Source organism: Mustela lutreola, chromosome 7, assembly GCF_030435805.1.
Source record: "Mustela lutreola isolate mMusLut2 chromosome 7, mMusLut2.pri, whole genome shotgun sequence".
In the NCBI taxonomy this organism is placed as follows: Eukaryota; Metazoa; Chordata; class Mammalia; order Carnivora; family Mustelidae; genus Mustela; species Mustela lutreola.
The window spans coordinates 119687688-119713469 of NC_081296.1; the positions used below are offsets into that span (position 1 = coordinate 119687688).

The 25782-nt window shown below is 35.6% G+C and overlaps 1 protein-coding gene across 14 annotated transcripts in view; it reads left to right on the plus strand.

The window, feature by feature from the left end:
* Window positions 1-25782, plus strand: part of GPHN (gephyrin) — a 641151-nt gene that overhangs the window by 592067 nt on the left and 23302 nt on the right. For all 14 annotated transcript variants that reach the window (XM_059182361.1, XM_059182360.1, XM_059182367.1 and 11 more), the window contains one exon: window positions 14792-14879. In XM_059182361.1, the coding sequence (XP_059038344.1) occupies window positions 14792-14879 (88 nt within the window). The remainder of the gene's footprint in view (window positions 1-14791; window positions 14880-25782) is intronic.

The window sequence follows — 25782 nt, forward strand, 5'->3', positions numbered from 1 at the left end:
CCATCTCTTCATTCCTGCCATCCTGGCTTAGTTCAGGGCTCCATTTATTTTTTATCTAGACATGTGTGACTAGCATCTTAACTTGTGTCCATACCTCAAGTCTTATTCCCTCTAACTCACCCTCTATTCTGCTATATTTCTAACATGCATATTCTATACCTGTGGTAGAATTGGGGTTTTATCATATATGGATAAGCAAACTCTAATAATTCAATAAACTTTTACAAACAGTTATGCTCTGTCAGGTATTGTACCAGTCTATGGTACTACAGAGATAATAAATAAGATAGTTATTAGTAAGACTAATTAGTAAGATTAAAGAAGTTTTTAATTCTGATCCACTCCTTTCTTTCCTCCCAATCACCAATCCCCATTCTCCTTACTGCAAACATGTCAGTCTTTATTGAATACCCATTATATCAATAGATGGATAGATAGACAGATACATACATACATACATACATACATACATTAAAGAATGTAGTATAGTGCTGCATATATATTTATATATGTACACATGTATCTTATTTAAGCATCTTGAAACAACAGAGCCAGATAACTCTCTTTTAATCCCCATTTTGGACATAATGATACTTATGAAAATCAACCTATTCAGGGTCATGCAGCTAATAGAAGGCAGAGTAAGGAGTTCAACACGGGCCCATCTTTTTTTTTTTTTTTTCAGTGTTCCAAAATTTATGCACCACACCCAGTGCTCCATACAATATGTGGCCTCCTTAATACCTCCTTCTCCTCCAAAACCCTCAGTTTGTTTGTCAGAGTCCACAGTCCCTCATGGTTTGTCTCCCCCTCTTATTTCCCCCATCTCCTCCTCTCTACCTCCCAGTGTCTCTGTGTTATTCCTTATGCTCCACAAGTAAGTGAAACCATATGATAACTGACTCTCTGCTTGATTTATTTCACTCAGCATAATCTCCCCCAGTCCCATCCATGTTGATATAAAAGTTGGGTATTCATCCTTTCTGATGGAGGCATAATACTCCATTGTATATATGGACCATACCTTCTTTATCCATTCATCCATTGAAGGGCATCTTGCTTCTTTCCACAGTTTGGTGATTGTGGCCATTGCTGCTATGAACATTGCAACCCAGGCCCATCTTAATTCCAGGATCCTTTCTTCTCTTGCACTACCATCCTACCCTTTTAACTGGAGTTAACATCCACATTTTGTTAATATTAAGGTTAATAAGCTAAATAGGCTATCGCCATTTATAATGAATAAAACCCCTTAGTAAACAGTAGCTATGAACATTTCAGATGCCAGAGAGGAAATTTTAATTTAAATTGTGAATTACATATTGACAAATATATTATAAGGACTTGAGTTGCAGAGTCCAAATCTTTAAATGATATAGAAATGGGGGAAATGGTAGGAGGATTTATTATGGTCTTCCTGTTATAATCTCTTCCTTTACCTTTCTTCCCAGAGCTGCTGGGACTGCTTTTGCAGCATTTATTACTTTCGGGTAATTTGTTATACCAAGTTCATAGATCTTCTAGGAGGGTGGGGGGGATGAAGGAGAGAGAAAAGAGGGGAAAAGAATGTGCACACGATGTGAATATATGACAGTTTGGTAGGCAGGCCTATAGTACTCCATTTACAAATGACCTAGATTCACAAATGGCCACCCCTATTCTTACCTTTTCTCTACTCAACATATAAAGCTCCTTTGTCACCACTTTAAGAGAAAAGAAGGGAGAAAAAACATCTTGAGAAGTGAAATGGGAGAAGGCAGGAAGAACAAGAACACTTAAGTGGTGCCATTAATCTCCTTGTTCCCTGACCTTGCAGATATAGCCTATTTAGGACACATGTTTTATTAAGCCAAAATAACCCATACACTGGCTAAATGTGTTCTATTCACTTTGCTATATTTTCTGATAATCTAATATTTAAAGATCCAATTGTGTTAAAGAGTGTCCTACCTGAGAAAGGGTTATTTGCATATTAATGTGAATGAGTTTAAACCCGACATCCAACATCAGGATAAATCCTCTGTCCTGAATGAACAAAAGCAAATCACTTAGAACTTGGAGTTCTTTAGGGGCACCTGGGTGGCTCAGTCAGTCAAGTGTCTGCCTTTGGCTCAGGTCAATCTCAGGATCTTGGAATAGAGCCGGAACAGAGCCCCACGTTGGGCTCCCTGCTCAGCAAGGAGTCTGCTTCTCCCTCTCCCTCTGTGCTTGTGCGCTCTCGCTCTCTCTCTCTCGGAAATAAAGAAAAATCTTAAAAAAAAAAAAAAAAGAAGAAGAAGAAGAAGAAGAATTTGAATTTCTTTGGCAGAGGGTAAACTCTAACTAAGCAAGACCACATCAGAACTTTAACATAGCAAGATACTGAGGGTCTAGCAAGAAGTACATTTGGCAGCAGGAAAAGACTAAAGAAAGGTAGGTGGGAAGGTGTCATAAGCAAATACTTTACATTTCAGCATTTTTTCTTCAGTCTTCCATTTTGCTTCCATAATTCAGGCTAGTACTAAAGAGTAATTCAGCAATACACTAGTAACATTATGAACTAAATTAAGGTTGGTTTGTTTGTTGACCCTAGAATCGTACCCACCATCTATCTGTACTTACAGATGTTTATTTAGAAATGTGTTCTAAGTTCCAAACAACCAATTTAATATAGAGACTCTGGGAACATGCCCTATGAGCTACAAATCAGCTATGCAAAAAAGACTTACCTGAAGTTGTCAGCTTTGTACTGACTGCATGGTATCTTTTAATACTGTTTACAGAATAGTAATTAGTAATAAGACACTGAAAGATTTTGGTTGGAGATAACATGATCATCTTCTATTCCTGATCCAGTTCTATTATGTACTTCTTGGACCGTTGTTCTAGATTTTCTAGTGTACATTTTTTATGTAACTTTTTTATTTTATTTTATTTATTTATTTGACAGAGAGAGAGATCACAAGCAGGCGGGGTGGGGGGGAAGCAGGCTCCCTGCTGAGCAGAGAGCCCGAAGCAGGACTCCATCCCAGGACGCTGGGATCATGACCTGAGCCGAAGGCAGCGGCTTAACCCACTAGCCACCCAGGAGCCCTTTTATGTAACTTTTTAATCTTAGAACAAATAAATGTTCACTGAAGAAAATTTAAAGAATACAGGTTCACCAAAAAAAGCAAGGAAAGGAAATCAATACATAATCCCATTACCCAGTATTATTCTTCTTTCATTCTTCAATTCTATGTGTGTACAGTTCATATGTGTATAACTTTAAGAAAACAAATAAATCTCATAGTCTTATTTTAACTCTTTTTTCCACTCAGTGTATCATAAACATCCATCTGTATTATCACATAGTCCTCTGCAATATCATTTAAATGCCTATATGTCATTCTCAGTATAAACTGTAATATTTATTTATATAATCCCTTGTTGTCAGACATAAGGTTGTTCCTAACCTTTCTCAATTTTAAGTAAATGATGAACACCTGTATAACTAAATCTTGGCATATACCCACAATTATTTGAGAGTGTCTTTAAATTTTTATTTTATCCATTTTATGACCATTTGTTGATTGTCTGACATATGCAAAGCTATGTTGATAGCAGGGGTAAAATGATATATAAAACAGCTGCTGTCCTCAACTGCTGGTAGGCATGTAAAACACGTTGTTCATGGCTGTTTCCTCAGCAATTAGAACAGTCAGCACATAGTAGCTAGTCAACAAATGCCAGGAAGTAAGAGGAAAAGAAGAAACACTGAGTATGACCTGAATATGAAACTAGTCAAGTCTAGAGATTTCTAATTGACACAGATTGGTATGAACTTCCAGGGATAAACTCCTTCTAAGCTTCCTCCTATTTCTACCTTGAATATGGGACAGTAGATGTGCTGGTATTCTTTTCCCCATGGCTGGTTAAATAACCTATTAGCCTCCTTTTGTCTTCCTAGGCAGCAAGAGCTGCTACTGTTTTCGTACTGTGGGGAAGAGTCTAAAACAAATAAAGAAGTTTGGATAGGTAAATGAGTAGAGTGTACGATATGTTCCAGCCACAATAATTGTGGCCAGACTTGGTTAAGATAGTCATCATTTGGGCACAGACTTTCTTCTTTGTTTTTTTTTTTTTCCTTTTCCCTTTCCCTCACTTTCTGATAAAATTTCTTTTTTTTTTTTTTAAGATTTTATTTACTTATTTGACAGAGAAAGACAGCGAGAGAGGGAACACAAGCAGGAGGAGTAGGAGAGGGAGAAGCAAGCTTCCCACTGAGCAGGGAGCCTAATGTGGGGCTCCATCCCAGGACCCTGGGATCATGACCTGAGCCAAAGGCAGACACTTAATGACTGAGCCACCTAGGTGCCCCTCCTGATAAAATTTCTCAGAGAAATTGCTACTTTGGGGGCTTAAACAGGGTGGAAAAGGATTTGTTTATATTAAGTCATGGTGGTTTTCTTTCCCACCAGCCTATAAGCTCCATGAAGACTAGGATATGAAGGTGTGCCTTGGTAACCCTATATGCATAGTACTAAGTACTAGATTTCAACTAGATTTAGATAACCTGCCATCTTTTCCTACACCAGCCTCTCTTTCCATGGAACCTAGGAACTATGCAACTGTCCAAAAGAATCTCACAGGGTCCCTTCACAGTGAGTCCAAAAACCCTAGCCATAGGAATAGAACAGATAGTATGACACTGACAACAGAATTGCATTAGTACCTGAGATACATCCCCAAAAAGGGCACAACATAAAAGTCTTATGGCTGAGATAATTCATTTTATATTTCTGAAGGAAAAGAAATATAAAGTGGCAAAAGGAGTAGCATTCCAAATGGATTTATGAAGCCTCTAACTTTAAAAAGTTGGGGAGCTGCTCCCTCAGGCTTAAATAGCTGATGTTATACATTTACCTCTTAAATATAATAAGCAGTAATCATGATCCAAATACACAGAATCCACTTGGGAAAAATCTCTTAAAGTTCAGCATTAATTGAATTTCTAGCATGTCTAAAACTGATTTTAACCTTTGAGCTGTTTTGTTGTTGTTGTTACATCAGCTTTAAAATAGCTTGGTAATGTAGCTTCCCACTGCTGACTTAGACCTTCTAGCCTTGCAAGGCCTGAAGGGCTAAGAAATTCTCATAATTAAGAAGAGTTCCCCCTTCTGGAAAATTGCCATCACAGAAGCCTCCCCTAATCATATCATGCTGGGCTTGCTTGACTCTGTCACATATTGGTGTTTTGGATTTGAATTGCCTGTGCCTGTTGCTGCCAATTTGTGAAGCTGCCTCTTCACATTAAAGCTTGAAACAGAAAGGGAACAAGCACTGAGATAGCAAACCAGGTTCTTATAAAATTGGCGTATTTAGAAGGTGTTATCAAGGTAGACCTCACAGTTATCAAGGTAGACTTCACAGGTCCTCACAATGGCAAAGCCCAGTGCTTTCTGTCTTCCAATTTGTGGAACAAACATATCCTAACATCTTAGTATTTACCTGCTCTTCTAAAAGTAGAAATTTCTAACTACCAGGGAGAATTTAGATCCAAATTTAATTAATTCTTGTCATCTTTATAAACTGCCTTTCTTCTCTTATGAAATAAACACCTTTTTTGCTCAAAATGTAACATTTTGATTTTTGAGTCAACATAATAGATTTATCTTCTGATCGATTTCTAGATAGATTTATTTATTAAGTGAGGTCTCTCAATTTCTATTGGCTAACCAGAAATATCCTTTCTACTTACCAAATGTGTTTAACAACCAGAGATTCTTCCTTCTCTTGGGGACAGACTTTTTTGGTGGCTTTTACAATTGCCTTTCTTAATCCTTAAGAGTTGCTGCTATAGTTGATATTACTAGTTCTTCTAAAAATGACCTCCAGGTATTACTGTACTTTTAGAAATCATTTTCTTCCAGAATAGTTTCCAGAAAGCCTTTCCTAATTATCCCATGCCAATTCTGATCATTCTGTCCCACTCAACATTTATACCATTTTACCTTGCATGTATTTTCATTTTAATTAATGTATTTGAATTCAATCAGTGATATTAATTTCATTGCTTATTTCATTCATTTTCCTAAATTTTTGTTATATGTTTTCTGCACTTAAAGGCAGAGACCATATTCTCTTCTATCTTTACATGACTTTATAGTGCATAAACACCCAGTGGGACTGAAGAAAGACTAAATGAGGGCTACATGTAGTATAGAGTTTAATCAATACATGAAATAGATACCCAGAAAATATTTTTAGTTGAGAAATTTATCCTGGACCTCTGAAGAAATTAGTATATGATTAGTATACATCCAGAACTGGGGTTTTTTGGAAGGGGTTTTGTTGGTGTCATTGTTATCTTGCTGTGATTAGCTGGCATTATTCCTTAATATCCAAATCCTAGAGTTTTTCTTACTTTCCCAACGTCATCTTCACTCATTTTAAAAATGATACAACTCACAGTTGGTGTAACAGATGAAACAGGAAACTAATTAGCAGCTGTTGTCCATCTGTGTGTTTATATTAAATATTTTAAAATAAAACTGCATTTACATTCTGAATACTCTGTCTGAAATCCTTAAAATCTAAAGTTGGATAAAGGCTCTGTCTTGGTTTTGAATTTTATATTAGACTTCATGATAAAGAGAAAAAATTATGTCGGAGTCAGGATTATAGTAATTTAAGGCAGATAGAAATTTTAAAAAGCAAAAAGTCTGGACTGAAAGTGGGCTCTCAAAGCCCTCTGAAATCTGGAAAAATGTAGACATAGTATTCTTTCACAGAAATTGAAGTACATCAAGTATTGAGAAAGCTACATGCATTCTCTGAGATTTATTTTGAGATTTGCTTTACCTTTTCCTTTTATGTACTTTCTGTTAAATTTAAGCTTCTTTGATCAAAGCTTCTTTGATGTTCAGTTAAGTTAGAATTAAGTTAGAATTCCAGGGAGAGTACAGTTGTTATTATTGGTAGCCATCTCCCAAGCTGAAAGTGAATATCATAACTTTGGAGGGAAAAATGCTTTTTTTTTTTTTTTTTTAACTCAAGTCAAATAGCCAAATGTGCAGACAGTAAGAGAAAGAAAAGTATGATCTGCAAGATGAGTACTATATTTCAGTGCTTAGTCAGTTTCCTCTATGCTTTAGTCCATATGTGAAAGGAAATATTAATTTCAGCTATTTCTATAGAATCACAGTCTCTTAGAATTGAAAGGAACTTCCAATGTTAGCCAGTCAAGTCTTACACCCAGTGCAGGTATTAGAGAAATTTCTCACAACTAGCCATCAGGTTTTGTTTTATGCTTTTAATGAGAAATATCTTACTTGCATTATAAGGCAGCTCATTCTGTTCTTGAATGGCTCTGAATGACAGAGCCATTGTCTTGAATGACAACTCTGCTCTGGCCTCAGCAGGGAGCCTGCTGCCCCCTCTCTGCCTGCCTCCATGTCCACTTGTGATGTATCTTTCTCTCTGTGTGTCAAATAAGTACATAAAATCTTTAAAAAAAAAAAAAAAGTGCTTCCTCTCTTCTTCATCTTTCCCTATCTTAAGATTTCTGATCTGATCCATTTTTTTCATTTAGAGTTGTTTTTCTAGAACATTACTGGTTGACTTATTATCTGAATCTTTGCATTTTCACAAATATGAGTCTTCTCTTCTGATAGTTGAATGGGTCTGACTGGATATAGGATTTGGAAGTTGAAGGCTTTTTTTCTCTGAGAATCTTTATGGTAATCTATTATTTTATAGTTTGGGTATTGTAGGTAAGAAGTCTAAAGCCAATACTCTTTTTCCTTTGTTAACAAACCCAATCTTTCTGTCTGACAGGTTGTGAGATTTTCTTTTTATCTTTGAAATTACAAAATTTACCAAGACAGTCTTTGGTTTATGTTTTTGGGCAATCTTGTCTTGAACTCAGTAAATTTTTTTTTTACTTTCCAAGCCCTTTTCAAATAAGTGAAATTTTCCTCTATTTTCCCCCTCCATCAGTTCCTTTTTTTCTTCATGGAATTCTTATTGGTAATATGTCAGTCTCTTGCCCTGTCTCCCAAGTTTCTTATTATTTCCTGCATTGACTTCCATCACTTCATTTTTGTACATTCCTTTGAAATATTTTGGTGAGGGGGGCAGCAGAGAGAGAGAGAATCTCCAGCAGACTCCCTGAGGAGTGCAGAGCCTGACTGGGGGCTTGTTCTCATGACCCTGAGATCATGACCTGAGCTGAAATCAGGAGTCAGATGCTTAATTGACTGAGCCACCCAGGCGCCCCCATTTCTTTCAGATATTTCTACTACTTGGCCTTTCAGGCCACTAATTTATTTTGCATTAGGCACTATATTCACCTAAATCTACTAAATTTTTAAACTTGAAAATCAAGTTTTTCATTCCAGAACACCCTTTTAACATTATAAATCTATTTCCATTAGTGCTTTAATTGTTTGTTGTTATTCTTGCTGATATTATTTATTTCCCCAGCAGTTTTATTATTTCAGTAGAAGCTTCCTAAATGGTGCTTATTCTTCTACCCTCCAGCTGCTGCCTTCTTATATTGCTGGTATTTTCCTTTGCCTACTGAGAATGCTATTTATTCTCAGCCCTCAGGAAGCCGCTAGGGTATCATGGCCCTCATGTGAACATAGTTGTAGTAGTAAAAAGAATCACAAGTGGTAAAAGGCATGGAAATCACAATTCATGAATTGCAAGGCACCAACAGCAAGCTCCCAGTGTTCTATTGAAATACAAAAAAAAAAAAAAAAAAGAAAAGAAAGAGAAAGGAAAGAAAGAATGATACATTTGTGCTTAAATTGGATTCCACTCAGCTTCAGGTGGTTCAAATCAGTGAATGTTAGAGATGGAAAGAATGTGGTCCAAATATTATTTTATAAATAAGGATAATGAGACTCCAAAAGAATATTTGCTTTTCAGAATCATCTCAGCAGGAAACAAAACTGGGTTCTAGACTTTGTGACTCTCAGGGCTTCAATTAACAGTTTTATTTTCTCACTAAGTACTTAAAGTTTTAGCAACTCCCTTGTAGAATGCTTTTATATAATATCGGTACTCTAAGAGAACAATGGGTTGGTACTTAATAATTCAAGTGAAAATGGATAGAAAATGCTAGTAAACCAAGACTAATGCTAGTATTCAATATATCTTTAAAGAAATGTTAATCGCCATTCAAATCTAATTTAAATTGCTGTTATTGGGGCGCCTGGGTGGCTCAGTGGGTTAAAGCCTCTGCCTTCAGCTCGGGTCATATCCCAGCGTCCTGGGATAGAGCCCTGTATCGGGCTCTCTGCTCGGCAGGGAGCCTACTTCCTCCTCTCTCTCTCTCTCTCTCTCTCTCTCTGCCTGCCTTTCTGCCTACTTGTGATCTCTGCCTGCCAAATGAATAAATAAAGTCTTTTAATTAAAAAAAATAAATAAAAATAAATTGCAGTTATTAATGAAGGAAGAATTAAATGATAATACAATATCCCTTTAAGACATGCTACTCTTTGAGAAAAGGGAAACTATTGGTATATACCAAGGAAAGGTAATCAACTTAATCCAGCATCCCCTCCAGTGGCATTGGTGAGAAGATAGTTCAAATTTTAAAAGTACAAATTGTCAGGTTTTTATCATCTCTATATAGCATCCACAAATAGGATTTATATATTTGGATAAAAATGATAAATAGCTTATATCTGGAGGCATACTAATATAACAAATTATCTTTCATTATGTGAATATTTCTATAGTTTAAAAGAATAGAGTGAACGAAGGGTAATCTTGAACTTTTCACTGCCACTGTGAACCTCAGTGCCTTCTTCTGCCCTACCTACTACACAGTTGTGAAATTAACATATACCTGTGGAAGTGTATTGTTCGTTCAAAATGTGCATATTATTGTCATTACTTTTATTTCTTATATATCAAATGATCTAATATATACAAAGTGATGTTATTTAAGAGACGTGTAAGATACATAATGTCATATTATATAATAAAAGATCAGAGTATGTTTTAGTTTTACTCTCCCTTCTTTGAGAAAATTAATATACCATGATCTATTTAACAAAACAGAAAATCCTGAATAGTTCTTATTCTATTATAATACCCACAATTATAATCCTTGTTACCTATTCCTTTTATCATTATTCAGAGTAATTGCTTGGTTTCAGAAAACAAACTTTTTTTTTTATTTCTTAAAAAAATGAGGGGAGAGGGAATATGAAGTAAATATGGGAAAATATTAGCATATATCAAATCTGAAAGATAGATACATGGCTGTCATATGTTATGTTGGAAATATTTTTATCATTTAAAATATAATATGAATCATAAAAAGAGAGCAAAGTTATGACTTGTAAACAACTCCTAAAAGTTATGTTTAATCAAAATCTTATTCAGTTTCCATCTGATTATAGGATTCAGAGTCACATTTGTCATTCCCCAGAATTATGCTAACATGTCCACACATGCACTTTCCTAGTCAACACAGATAGATTATCACTTTTTGCCTTACCATTTGATTCTTTTGCACAAGGGCCCTTTCTCATGAGAATTTTCATCATATGATATGTCATATTCCTGAAAAAACTAGACACTCACTCTGATTAGTCAGTAGGATGGAAAAAACACATAATATGGATCCAGACGCCCTAGTTCTAGCTCTGCCACTTATTACTCTACCTCACCTTTAGAACACTACCTTCGAAACACCTGGGTGGCTCAGCCTGTTAGACATCCGACTCTTGATCTCAGCTCAGGTCTTGATCTCAGGTTGCTGGGTGTGGAGCCTACTTAAAAAAATAAAGCACTGCTTTGCTCTGAATATTACTTTCTTTCTCTGTAAAATGAACATGATATTACCTGTTCGATCTATCTCACAGACTTATTAAAGAAGGAATAAATAGAGTTATTACTCTATTTATACAACATAATGCAACATAAATGAAGTTATAGATCCTCTGACTGTTGGCCTCCATTTGTACCTGACCCTCTACTGAGACATTATCTCTTACTAGATTCCAGATATCAGAAATATGTGACAGAAAGTAGAGTCAAAGAGAGGGGCAGAGGGGGATAGAGAAGAGTAAGACCCAAAGAATGCACTCAGCTGTGATACTGAACAGAGTGACCCCCCATGAGCTTTCCAACTTTGAAAATCAGTGTTTTGTGAATACACAAACACAGAGTAGAAAGTAACACTGAGAATGTTCTTTGAATACTAAAAAGCATGAAATCCCTTTTAGTTTATTTCTGTAAGTTAGAAAAGTCATACAGAGAGCTGATGACACTTCAGTTTTATAAAACAGGAAAAAACATCTTGCCCAGGTAATGTAAAAAAAAATGAGGGGGAAAAAAAATCACTGAAATGTTTGTTTATTTGTATCATTAACTAGCAGATCCCAGGACCTTTAGCCACCTATAAAAATTAATACTGAGAAGATGTAGATGTCACTGCTGCTTTGTTTCCAGGGACTTTACCATAATCCTCTAAGATTGACATGTTATAAATTATATATTATAAAACTGGTGAAATTAGCTGATGTCTCTTTGTACTAACACAAAATTATATTTTGTTAATAATATTTATTGTCCATTCACCTGAACCACTTTCCACATTATCCTGTGTTTGTGTTTTTCCATTTACTCCATTGACCAAACATTTGCCTCAGCCTGATGATAATATCCAGCAAGGCAAGGGGCCCAAAGCTCTGGACATGCAGTGAACAGAAACCCAGCATGTACATATCTTATAGTATTTTAATACAACAGAATAAGTTCCTGTCTTTTTCACTAATATAAATTGAAAAACACTGATGAAAATTCTGTACAAAATACTTAACTCAAAACTACTTTAAATATTATTGGGTATAAGTCTTCTAAGATGTTTGCCCAACCAGTTTAACTTTGAAAGGGATTTTTTTCAGGGTTTTTTGTTTTTGTTTTTGTTTTTTTAAGTTTTTTTTTTTTTTTAAAGATTTTATTTATTTATTTGACAGAGAGAAATCACAAGTAGACAGAGAGGCAGGCGGAGAGAGAGAGAGGGAAGCAGGCTCCCTGCTGAGCAGAGAGCCCGATGCGGGACTCGATCCCAGCACTCTGAGATCATGACCTGAGCCGAAGGCAGCGGCTTAACCCACTGAGCCACCCAGGCGCCCCGTTTTTTTAAGTTTTAAACATAGATCCTATCTTTACCAAATACCTGAGTACATTATTGGCTGCATAAGCAATTAACTAGATGATTTTAGAGTCCTTATGTTGGTAGTTTGGAAGCCCATATGAGCTATTTTCCAAACTTCTGTGTTTGTGTCTTTTTCTTGGGAGCTTGCTCCTCAGAGCCAAACAAACCCCAGTATACTCGTAGATAGGCCAGTACTTGGAAAGGAGAATTTTATCCAGGTCCAGGAAGAGAATCAACCAGTAAATGAAACTATTTAGGCTGGGACCAGGCCTAGCTTGCTACCACTTTTGAGCCATTTGGACTTGTCACATACAGTTCTAAATGTATCTAAGGCCCCATCTGTGATTTTCTTCTGTGTTAGTAATGAATATTTTCCTAAATAAAAACTATCAAGTATGCTAAAGTTGATATAAACTTTATACCATATAAACATACCTAACATGTTTATATGTTTATAAACATATGGTATGTTTACATATCATATAAACATATAACATGTTTATATGATATGTTTGTATGGTATGTTAGGTTAGGTATGTTTATATGATAAGCTTCTGTCAGTAGTACAGCAATAATAACAACTAACCTTTCTTTAAAATTTAGTTTGTACTGTGTAGTATTCCATAAACTGTCTTATGTATATTGTGTCACTCCTCATAGCAACCCTGTATTATCTCTACTTAATAGATGGAAAGCTGAGGCAAAGAGAAGTTAAGCAATTTGTCCAAGATTTTACATCTAGCAAATAGTAGCATCAGGATTTAAACTCAGGCAGTCTGACTTAAGAGTTTATACTCTTGATCTCTGTGCTACGCCACTTCCCAACTAGCTTATCTCTTCAAGAGCCTTAGCAAGTTGAAGGCCGCCTGTCAGGTGAATCTCAAGTTCCTCTCCTTACTTCTATCAACCCTAGATAAAAAGGGAAATGATGTCCTAGTTACTAATCATCTTCTCCTCCTTCAAGCACTTTTCCTCCTCCTTTCTCCCTCCCTCCCCCATGAAATAGTGCATTAAGGTAAAGGGATGTGAAAAAACTTCACTACCAAGTATAATTTGGGGGAATGTATGCTATTTCCTTGAGACATCATTTGGTTTCAAGTTAACAAAAAAACACTGAGGCTAGCTTTAGCAAAAGAAGGGTTTATGGGAAGATGTATGGTTATCTCATGGAACCCAAGAGCAAAATAGTCCTCAAGAGGAACTAAACTCAAGAACTGGAAAAATAGGGGTGCCTGGGTGGCTCAGTGGGTTAAAGCCTCTGCCTTCGGCTCAGGTCATGATCAGAGTCCTGGGATCAAGCCCCACATGGGGCCCTTTGCTCTGCAGAGAGCCTGCTTCCTCCTCTCTCTCCGCCTGCCTCTCTGTCTACTTGTGATCTCTGTCAAATAAATAAATAAAATATTTAAAAAAAAAGAACTGGAAAAACAAAAACTAGGATTGTTCCCTTTTTAGATGTGCATGTTAGATGTTCATGGGGGAGAAAGAGATCTACCCCCCTTCCCCACAGTGTAAAAAGTTCTCAGAAAACAAAGGTATAGGCCAGACAGATACTCCTCAAAAGACTCCCTTTCTGTACTCCATCATTTGAAGGGGAATTCAAATGCATATTACCAGTACCTTTGTATGGAATTCAAATAGTAACTAGATAGTCCTTTTTAGCTAACCCTTACCTTCCTATCCCCCTCTAAGCCCTGTTCCTAGCACTTTGGTTTTTTTCCCTCAATTTATCAATCTCAACTTATGCCTTTGTAACCCTTCTAACATCCAGAGGATAGACTTGATTTTGCTTCATCTCTTCTTCCCAGGCCTTTGACCTGTGCAATCAAAGGTCCTGTAAACTGATCTTTTCAGTTGACTCTCAGGAATCTGCCTAGTTTCAATCCCTAATATTCATCTTGTCCTTTTACCTTCTCAGAATATTTCATACAGATTCTGCTTTCCTTGTTTTTTCCTAGTATTCACCTATTGCCTCTTCATATTTCTAGGGAACTCCCACCACCATCCTTGTCTGGCTAAATGAAGTCCCAATTCTTGAGCTTGAGGGCCTTCCAAAATCATGTCCTATCCCAGTCATTCTAAGTCCTTCACTCTAGACAGTTCTTTTTCCCCATATTAATCTCCACTGAGGCTGCATCATAGGCTGATCCTCTTTACAAGGCCTTTTCTCATTCCTTCCACCTGTGAAAGTCTGAAGGCTTAACTAGCTTAAGTCATATTCCCTTTATAAAGAGTCTTGTGTGACCTCTCCCAGCACCTAGGGTCACCAATCATCCTGGTCTGCCTGGGATTTCCTAGGACATGTGACTTTCAGTACTAAATCTTGGATTATCCTAGATAAACTGGGATGGTTAGATAGCCTACCGGCACCTCAATATCTCCCCCCATTATGCTGCCTTGTTAGAACAAAAAGCCCTATGAAAGTACCAGTAGCCACTACTTCCGCACTTACAAGGTTCTTTCTCTGCAATAAGAGTTAGGTTTCCATTGGGCAGAGACCTTTTTGTTTCCCACTTCTTGCAGAATATAGTGCAATACTCATATTAATGCCTACTCAGTGAATAAAGTGGTTTAGTTTTAAGTTGGCATTTAAATATCTAAATACTAAAATCTTTTCTTGTGGTTAACTTATTTGTCTTTATTTTTTTCCAGCCCAGATGACTTACTCAATGCCTTGAATGAGGGTATCAGTCGTGCTGATGTCATCATCACATCAGGGGGTGTATCCATGGGGGAAAAGGTATGAAAATATGGGGTTCATGAAAATTTATCTAAGGTAATGACCTTGATTAACTGTAGTCTGGTGGATATCTGCTATCTGTAACCAGACCTGTACAAATCTTAAAAAAAAAAAAAAAAAAAAAAATCAATACGGCTTCAGAAATTTCTGGGCATTCTAAAAGGGATGCAGTGTAAGTAGATCAGAAGGCTTACCTCAGAAACAGCTTGAAGAATCCTATAACTTTCAAAATTATTTTCATGTTCCTTTGAAGATTTGTTTCTTTGCTTACTCACCTTTACTATAACATTAGGACTTCCTTTATAAGTGATATTTACCCAAAATCCTGTCCTCCCCTGCCATATATTCCAAACCTGAAAAAGAACCCTTAGCTCCTCACAGGGAAGAAAGACAGGATTAGGCATTGCATTGCCCCTTTGACAAATAATAATGATCATAATCATAATAATGATGAAAATAAAATACAAACATATATAAGTATATATAGGATTTTATAAGATTAAGTATATTTGCATAAAATATATGCTTAGTCCTTTAAAAATCACAATTTTAATGTTTCAGTATCATTGAGTTTATATATCTTAATGAAATGTGTTGGTTCATGATGGTTATTGGGTCCACTGAATAATATTATAAAGGCAAAATATACTTTACTACAATAACCAACCTGATGTTTTGGCTCAAAATATTTTGCTAGCCTATAAACCCTTTCCATTTTTTTTTCTTTTTTTCATATTAATGACTTAAATGAAAATTTATAAAAATATTGTCATAATAACAGTTATTACTAAAATTCAGATTTTTCCAAGAACACCATTTTTAGCTAGATCTTATATGTAATTATTGTTCTTGGTCTCTGCCCTATCTAGCTATAAAACTGCCTAAATTTATAACCTGTGTGGCAGAAGTTAGTGGTATGAACAGAGAATGCCTACCTTTCATTCACAACTAGTTTTAGAGTGTGTAAAAATAGCCCTTGAGTGGCAAAAAACCATAGAAGAAAAATAGAGACTCTCAATCCAAAACTACCATCTCAGACTACATCCAGGAGTGAAGGTATTGAAGTGTGGGCATTATTCTCCTTATAGCAGCCAGATTGCTGGTTTAGTCTTTCCTCAAAGTCTCCTGAAAGTCCTTAATCCCAGGTCGAGCAAATTGCTGTAGACCTCTTCTGCGATCACAAAGGCCAGAACTGAGGTCTGCATTGTAGTAGAGCTATAAGAAATAATTTTCAACCTGTCTGTTTTCATTACCATCAAACTGCCTGTGGTGCTCTGAATAACACAAGAGCAAACCCTGAAGTTAAGAGTACTGGAACATTAATTTTGTTGTTTCCAGGGAGTATTTAATGTATAATTTATCTTGGTTGCTAATGAGCTTACTTAATGGGACAATACATTCTATTTGGCAAACTTGAAGTTTGTCTTTTCCAATACTTCTGAAAAGGCAACAAGCTTATAACATACATAGGCTTGGCAATTGTAGCTTAAGTATGGTCAGGATAGAACACTTCTCAGCCTTAACCTTCTTTATTAATGCTAACAAAGATGTCAGTAGTTGTCCTCGGGATTTGCTCACAAATAAATAGTGGCAATATAGTAATGCATATTGGTTTTATTTATTATCTGTCTGGTAAGATACTTACACTAAACCTTTAATACTAAGCAGGAGATTTTAGGAACTAGGCATCCCATAGTAATCCATAAGAGCTAATAATTGTGATTCTTGCCTTCTTGAGTGGGAATATGATGAAAGAGGAACCAGGAAGAAAGAGATAAAACATAAATGCAGCAAACTCCTGCCAACCTGCAAATTCTAGTTGCCAAAAGAATTCAGTTGTACTTCAATAGCAGAAAGAAAAGCCTAAGAGACAGAACATCTGTTCCAGCCCAAGGGCTGAGCCTGAAAACCAGTCACTGAAAAGATAAGAAGGTCAAGGAAAGAGCCAAAAGCATTATGTAGCAAACATGAATCTTACATGCAGAAACTCAGGTATGCAAGAATATCATTTACTTGATTCAACTTAAATCCTACTATGAGCACCTATGCTACAGAACTGGCAGGAAATTTTATTAAGCCATTATGGAGCTCACCTGCTCCAAGGATTATGCCAAGAAACTGACAGGGGCTTAACAGACTAACAGTGGATCAGGGAGACACAGGTGGTCACCAGTCTGCACTGAATACATCTGCAATATCCCTGTAGTGCTATGATCTCAGGTATTTGCTCCTTTAGGCCTTGCTAACAACACCGGGGTCATGGGGAAGCTGGGAGCCTTGGGGCAGGGGGAAGGGACACCGGCTGCTTATAGGACCCACAGACCTCAGTCCTCTTCTCAGCCAAGAAGAAATAGCCTTCCACAGTTGCTTCCCTCAAAATCTCTTCCTACTTTCACCCCTGCCCCAAAGTGCTTATTTTTTATAAAACACTGACAGTTTCAAGTAAACAGTATCAGCTTTTTGCTCTGAAAACTAAAGAATTATATGCATGACTATGAATTTTCCACAACCTATAGAATTGTAAACTAGTTCAAAGACAATGAAAGGTGGAGATTACCAAAAAGGACACACTAGATTGGACCCCCAGTAATTTTTTTTTTTTTGCCTATTTAAAAGTCTCTTAATGTTTCCTGATAATGTTCCTCTCCTACCTCATATGATCAAAATAATCACAAAGATCATTATTGATCGCAAAAAAAAGGCTTATCTTAGAGCTTGCCCTTATTATTTCATAGCAAATTTATTAATTAACCATAGAGGCCTCCATGAATTTGTTTTGCAAATCTAGAGCCATAAAGCAATAGAATATTAAATTAACCAACAATATCCCAAACAAATAAATACAATAAAAGTTCTCTTATCATTTCATTCGGCTCTGTGGCATTCTTGTTCTGCTAGATCTTGGGTTAGCGGTCTGCTTTCATGAAACCATCTGCTTCTATTCTAAAGAGCCCTGGGATTCCTGACAGTCTGCTGGCACTACATAAAAGTTATCTAAGCAATCTCATTTCAGGTGCCTATACCCAAAAGACTGTTCTTTGAAGTGTCACTAGTGCAAAGTACCTATGATAATCCTTTTCCCTAGTGCTCTGAATTTTTGTTGCAGGCACAAACTATTTACTGTAGCTTTTAGCAGAACCTTCAGGCAAGCATTAGAGTAAAACAGAAATTTCCAAAGATGACAGCTCTGTAATAGCTGTATTTAATTTATCACTGTAACTAATAATATCAGAATAGAAGTAGAATTCTCTATTCAGATATAGTATGTAACTATGTCATAAAAGTTTTGATGTGTTTCCCCTGAGGATGCGGGCATACTATGGACAGCAAAAGCATTGTCAAATCTCCAGGCATGTCCCATAAAGCATAAAATTTCTGAAATATTTATATTAACATTTTATACATATGGATCTAACCCAGGGCACACCAAGCCTCTCTTCTCAGATACGACAACAACTGCCCTCACATGACACTCTTACAATGGTAATATATCAAACAAACCTAATTATTTCTAACATCTCTTTTTATAAGATGAAAGAAAAAAATCTTTGTGATTTTCTAGAGAACTTCTCGGAAATTTCAAAGATAGCTTTAGGTGTGAAAGATAGTCTGAAATTTTTACTTTTTACTAAATTTAGGTCTGATCTTTAGAAGGCAAAATCAAAAGAGTTGTCAAAAAAGAATTGGGTACTTGAATAAGGTAGAATCATGGGTCCCTGAGAAACAGTACTGGCTACCTAATTTTCAAAGCAAGAATAAAATATTTGGGAATAAGCACAGAAAGTAACAAAATTATAAATAATCTCAGCTCATTTGTCAATGAGGAAACTTTGTTCTTTATTTTTTCTTTAAATAAAGGCAAAATAAACATAAAGCCCAAAAGGGAAATTATATAAAAAATAATCTAGAGCTTCATGAGCAAAGCATTAATCAGTAAACCATAGAAATAAGCTCATCAAACCTGAGTGAACTTCCTAAAATTTTAATATAGTTCTCAGCTTCATTTTAGGCACAGGTACTATAAACCAAGGCAAATCAAAGTCTCTTCCAAAGTTTTGTCTTTTATTATGTTATTTTATATTTTGAAACAAACCACCATTTTACTTCAGAACAAAGAGTGGGCCCCAGACCCATGAGGGTCCCTAAGACACTTTAAGTGGATCTTCAAGGTCAAAACAATTTTCATAATAAAACTAAGACTTTATTTGACTTTTTTATTCTCCTTCTCTCATGAATGTGCCATGAGTTTTTCCAGTGGCTGTATATTGTATTCTATCGCATCAGACCCTAGGCAGAAACAAATAAAAAGATCCAACTGACTTATCTTAAGCCTAACATTAGAGAAATTTTCAAAATTATAAAAACAATGCATAAAAAAGTTACTTATATTTACATGAAATGGTCTTGTCATTGCTATTTCCAAATGAAACAACAAATTTTAAAAAAATTTTAGCTTCAATTTCTAATATAGTATATATCTATTAGATATAACCCACATGAACAAAATCTCTGGGGATCCATATAAATTTTAATTTAAGAGCATGTGGAGTGTCCTGAGAACAAATATCAGGATTGGACTTTAAAAATATATATACTCTTTCCTTAAAAAACTGTCTGTCATTATTGTTCCTAGAAAAATGTAACACCTATATTTCATTATAATGTTCAAAAAATAACTAATTTTTATTTCACAGTGAAAACTAGATAATTGAGAAATCATATATAAGCATTTGAGCAGATTAGCCAAGTTCATAATCACACAGAATATAATTTACTCTAGCCACATGCATCCCTTTGTACTTTCTTATTGTAGTAAAGACAAACATATTAATTAACATGACCTAAAGGTATAAGCCTCTCTCTAGCATATAAAAATAAGAAGCAAAGTACATTAGCTTTAAAATAAAAGTATGGGGTGCCTGGGTGGCTCAGTGGGTTAAAGCCTCTACCTTCAGCTCAGGTCATGATCCCAGGGTCCTGGGATCGAGCCCTGCATCAGGCTCTCTGCTCAGCGGGGAGCCTGCTTCCCTTCCTCTCTCTCTCTGCCTTCCTCTCTGCCTGCTTGTGATCTGTCAAATAAATAAATTAAAAATCTTTAAAATAAAAGTATGAATTGTCCCCAACTTACAGTGGTTCAACTTAACAAATTTTCAACTTTACAATGGTGTAAAAGTTACACCCATTAGTAGAAACCATACTTCAAATTTTTAATTTTGATCTTCTCCCAGGCTAGCAATATTCAGGGCATTAATCTCCTATTATTTTGGGCAACCACAGCGAGCTGCAGCTCCCAGTCAGCCACAATCATAAGGGTAAACAACTGATAAACTTACAACCATTCTGTACCATACAGCAATTCTATTTTTTCACTCTTACTACAGTATTCAACAAACTACATCACATATTCAGCACTTTATTATAAAATAGGCTTTGCAGAAGTGTTCTGTAATGTGTGTTCTGGACATGATTAAGGTAGGCTAGGCTAACTATGACATTGGGTGGGTTAGGTTTATTAAATACATTTTCAACTTGTGATATTTTCAACTCAAAATGGGTCAGGTGGTAACCTCATCATAAGTGAAGAAAGATCTGTATATTAACGTAAAATTATGCTAAGTTATCAATGATCCAGTATTCTTACTTAAAAGTCATCTAGGTATCTGATAATTATTTGTTAATTAATTTAATATCAGTTCAATAAGATTTTGTTACTTAAAGATCCTGAATATTATTTTCAAGCTGACATACTACAAACATAATTACTATTGAAATTTAAAGTTTGTCAGAATAATGATTCAATTATATTATACCCAATTTTACATTTTTCACATTCTTAAAATATTATGTAAGAAAAGCATTAGCTTATTTGATGAATAAACCTATATAAATTTAAGAAAAACAAACCCAATCAAAATAAGAAGTATTTGCTTAATTATACTTAACACTGATAAATAAGAAAAAGAACATAGCTGGGTTTTCACAATGACTAAAGTTATTTATCAAAGATTTATCTTAACTTGGTGATGTTTGATGCTTAAAATTATAAGAATACCTTTTAATGTAGCTCATTTAAAATATAAGTTAAATTTCCTTATTATCTGATAATTTTAGAAAGATTCTATTTATTTAAGAAGTTCTTTATTTCTCTTTTAGAACAGAGTACCTTTAATTTAACAGACAATATAATTATTTCGATAGAGTTTTCCTCTTCCCCCTGGCAAAGCAAACTTTATTGTGGCCCTAAAATGGGGGTGCTTCCCTCCAGATCCTGCTGAAACTGAGAGTTGGAGATTAGGGGCTCTTGGATGGCCCCGCCCAACACCACCACCACATTCAGACTCAGATGAACTGGGGTGGGATAGAAGGAGTATGGTAGGAGGGAAGCACCCTGAATTCAAAGCATACCCTGAGGAAGGCCCACTCTGCATGATGATCTCATAAGCATATGATTTATGAATATTTTCCAGAAGTAGGAAAACATTACACACTCACAAAATGAGATAAATGTCTTTCTGGATCATAGACACAGATGCATAAAAAACATACAGCTTCATCTCAACAACTTCAACTACAGGTCACAAATAAATACAGAAACAAAAAAACCTTACCAGTCCACAAATAAAGAGCTGTTTCCCTTCCTAGAGATCATAAAGTTCTTAATTGGTTAAGGCTCAAAATGACAGTAAGACAAATAAACAAGAAAGACTGATAAGACAGATTCTCTGTCTTCTCTTACCTGAGATTTCAATCATCCACTTGTAGGAATCATTAGACTGTAAAACCAAATTCCCAATCATGGCTGCCACAAGGGGGAATACCTTATTCGCCATGCATGGAAACAAAAATAGAATCAAAATAAATAAAGGGAACAAAATTAGAGAAACCAAAATTTAGCAGAGTTCAAGTTTTATTGCTGCTTGGCCTTCACTCCACGAACCTAAGTAGTGTGGCCAGGTGAAAGCCACCTGTGAGGTGCACTTTTCTAGCAATTAAGTTTACCTGGCTCCATCAGGTAAATCCATGGGGCATCTCAGTGGAGCCTCCAGAATTATTAAAGTGTAATGTTTTATAGATAAAATAACGAATTTCATATACTTGTGAAATAAACACAGGTCAAGATTTTGTTTAACTCATTAGCTAATGAAGGAACCAGTAAGATGTTACTACTGGTTCAAAGGAGAATTCAAAGAACACACACACATACAGATAATCAATTATATCTTCACGGAATTAATTTGCATTTCTTTGAATAATAATCTTATTTGCCATCAGTTTTCCCAGCTTAAATTTTTTTAAGTTTTTAGTTTAATTCCAGTTAGTTAACATATAATGTTATCCTAGTTTCAGGTGTACAATATAGTGATTCAACACTTCCATGCAACACCCAGTGCTCATCACCACAAGCACACTCCTCAATCTTCATCCCCTATTTCACCCATCCTCCCACTGACCTCCCCTCTGGTAACCATCAATTTGCTCTCTATAGTTAAGAGTCTGTTTCTTGATTTCTCTCTCTCTCTCATTTTTTCCCTTTGCTTGTTTGTTTTGTTTCTTAAATTCCAATATGAATGAAATCGTATGGTATTTTTCTTTCTCTGACTGCCTTATTTTGCTTAGCATTAAACTCTCTAGCTTCATCCATGTCATTGCAAATAACAAAGTTTCATTCTTTTTTATCACTGAATAATATTCCATTTCTACACCTTAATTTTTAGAAAATAGCTCAAAGATGATAAAATACACAAACCAAAAGGTTGTGCTACACTGGACATCCAGTAATCTTTGTTGCCTATTTTAAAGTCTTTCACAATTTGTTTAATGTTATTTGTTCTTACCTGCATTGAGGAAAAGGCCTTGTTTCTTCATCCATTCATTTTTCTTTTTCCTTTCTGACTCTAGCTTTCAGCATATCAGACAGAGATCCTTGCTGCTTCTATAGGTAAACAGAAACTTAAGAACAGTGGTGATTCTCAGCCTTTATGGCTATGTCTGGTACAGGCTTTCTCTCTGTCATAAGAAACATGAATATTCATGTTCAAAAAGAATGAGAGGGGTTTTTTTCCCAAGAAAAATAAAATACTTCCATTCATTTTGCAAATATGTAATGAGTATATCTGCTTTCCAAACTCTGTGTCATAATCTTTAAGGCCCTGCAAGTATGGCCTCTGTCTCTCCAACCTCATCTTGTGCCTTTCTGCTCATTCACTACCTTTCATTGTCTTTTCACTTTTAGATACATTCTTTACTGCTTTAGAAGCTTTGGTATGTATGTTCCTCTGCCTGGAATTCTCATCTCCTCACACTTCATATGGCTGAATCCTTCTCATTCTCACCACCTCTTTTAAAATGGCCTTTCCTTATTCTCCACCCCGCCCACTATTCTCTATCCCAGCACCTGCTTATTTCCTTCATAGCATGTACCATGCTTTATAATTATTTTATTTATTGGCTTACTTATTTTAGGCTGTCTTTGTTGCTAAAATACAACAGAACATCTTTGTGTCAGGGACCATGTCTGTTCTTGTTCAACATTAAATCTCTAGCACATATAGAATTTGTGATATATGATAGACTCAAAAATATTTGTTGAACTAAGAAATGAATGAATGGCATGTGCTATTCAGTAAGGATTTCTTATATATACAAGTTTCCTGTTCTTTCAAACTATGTAGTCCAATAAAGGATACATACCTTTTATCAGACAATTGCAGTAGAACCTAGGTGTATGATATCGGAAGGACATAGTATTATAAAAGCCCATAAAAAGTGTGAAGAGTTTTGCTTCTACTGTGATACAGTGATTTATTTGGACCAACCCTCCCACCAAGAACAACTGTAAAAGCTATATAATTTTTTTTCCTTATTTTAAAGAAGAAAAAATAAAAAGCTGGTGTCTGAAGAGAACAACTAAGAGAGCCAGGATTCAAGGCACCAACATCTCTGAGAAGTGAACCACAGAGAAGGAGCACTAGAATTCTTCACCGCATTTTTCCTCAAGGCACTTCCTAATTCCTAAGCCAGGAGAATGGGGGAAGTGTAATGGTGCAAGAGACCAAAAAGCCAACCGTAACAGAGTAGCTAGGAGGTTAAGAAAAATAAACAGAATTTTTAGCAGTTTTGAATTTCAGGGCCTGCATGAGTGGATACCTGGTAAATATCTCAAGCTCTCAATTTAAACCTTGGAGTGCTCTAGGAATAAGGACAAACTGGAAATATACCAGCCTTCACACAGACTGAAATCGAGCATCAAATTATCTCAATCTCTGATTAGGTCAGGCAATCTTTACTTTAACGAACTGCCAATGGAAATTAAATCCTTTCTAGAAAAATATATCATCTTCTAGAACCTCTTTAATTTTTTTCACATTAAATATCTGGGCTTCAGTTTTTAAAATCACCAGACATGCCAGAGACAGGTCAAAATCACTAAAAACTAAGAAAGAAAAACAAGAAGAACAGCCGTAAAAATAATGCTGATGTTTATTTGGTCCGCTGTGAAATTTTAAAAACTGTAATTAATATTTTTAAGAAAAAAGAAATGATAAATGTAGAATTTCACTGGGAAGCTAGAGTCCATTCAGTATATTCAAAATTTTAGAAAAGGGATGGAAAATATGGAAATAAGCATAAAAGACATATGGGCTCTGGTAAAAGGTCTAACATACATGTAATTAGAGTCCAGAAGGATAGGAAAGAGAGTGAGCAGAAGAAATATTTAAGAACTTTTGGCAGAGTTTTCCAAAACCAATGAAAGACATCAGGCCAGAAATTCAAGGAAGTCTGCTAATGTCAAGCAGGATAAATACAAAAAACAAACAAATAAACACATACCCAAGTAATCATAGCAAAACCACTGAAAACCAAAGACAAAGAAAAAGTCTTGCCAGAAGGATACATTACCTCCAAAGGACCAAAAATAAAACTAACAAATGATAAGATATGATGAAACTTGGAAAGCAATGGTATAGCATTGGTAGAGTGATGAAAGAAAATAAGGGCCGGTGTAGAACTGTATATACAACAAAAAGTACCTTAGGGGTGCCTGGGTGGCTCAGTGGGTTAAAGCCTATGCCTTTGGCTCAGGTCGTGGTCCCAGGGTCTTGGGATTGAGCCTCACATCAGGCTTTCTGCTCAGCAGGGAGCCTGCTTCCCCCGCTCTCTCTGCCTGCCTTTCTGCCTACTTGTGATCTCTGTCTGTCAAATGAATAAATAAAATCTTTTTTTTTAAGTACCTTAAAAAAATGAAGATAAAATAAAGACATTTTCAGCCAAATAAAAACTGAGCACAGCTATACTAAAGGGAATTTTTTTAGTCAGAAAGATTGTGGAGGAAATAAAAAGATATTGGCTGTTTAAATAAGAAAGAGAGAGAGACAGAACATAGGTAATCAGATCCTACCAATGGGTTAAGTTACTGTATTTTGATTATAATGTAGCCATTGGAGGTGGCTACATTATCCAAAATTGGAGACCTCTAAGACTCCAATTGGAGGTGTTAGCTAATGAAATGTCCTAGATATTCCTTTGGGTAGAAAAGCAAGTTGCAAAACAGCTTGTAAATTATTCTCTCATGTGCATTCAAAAAAAAATGTTTGTGTATGCATAGACAAGTTTAGCAGTGATGAGAAGTATGAGCTTAAAATTTTATTTTATACCATTCTATCTGTTTGCATTTTTACCATAATATATTTTTAACTTTTAAATTAAAATTAGTTAAATTTTAAAAAAAAAAGGTTGTGGAGGTACAGAAATGTAGAAAGGATTAAAAACCAAAAGAAAGTGTTAATATGTGGTTAAAGGTAAATGGGTGTTGATTGTATAAAATAATAATGTCTTATGAGGTTAAAATATGTTTATATATTAACATTGTGTATTAAATTATAAATATAGAGTGTATCTTGTC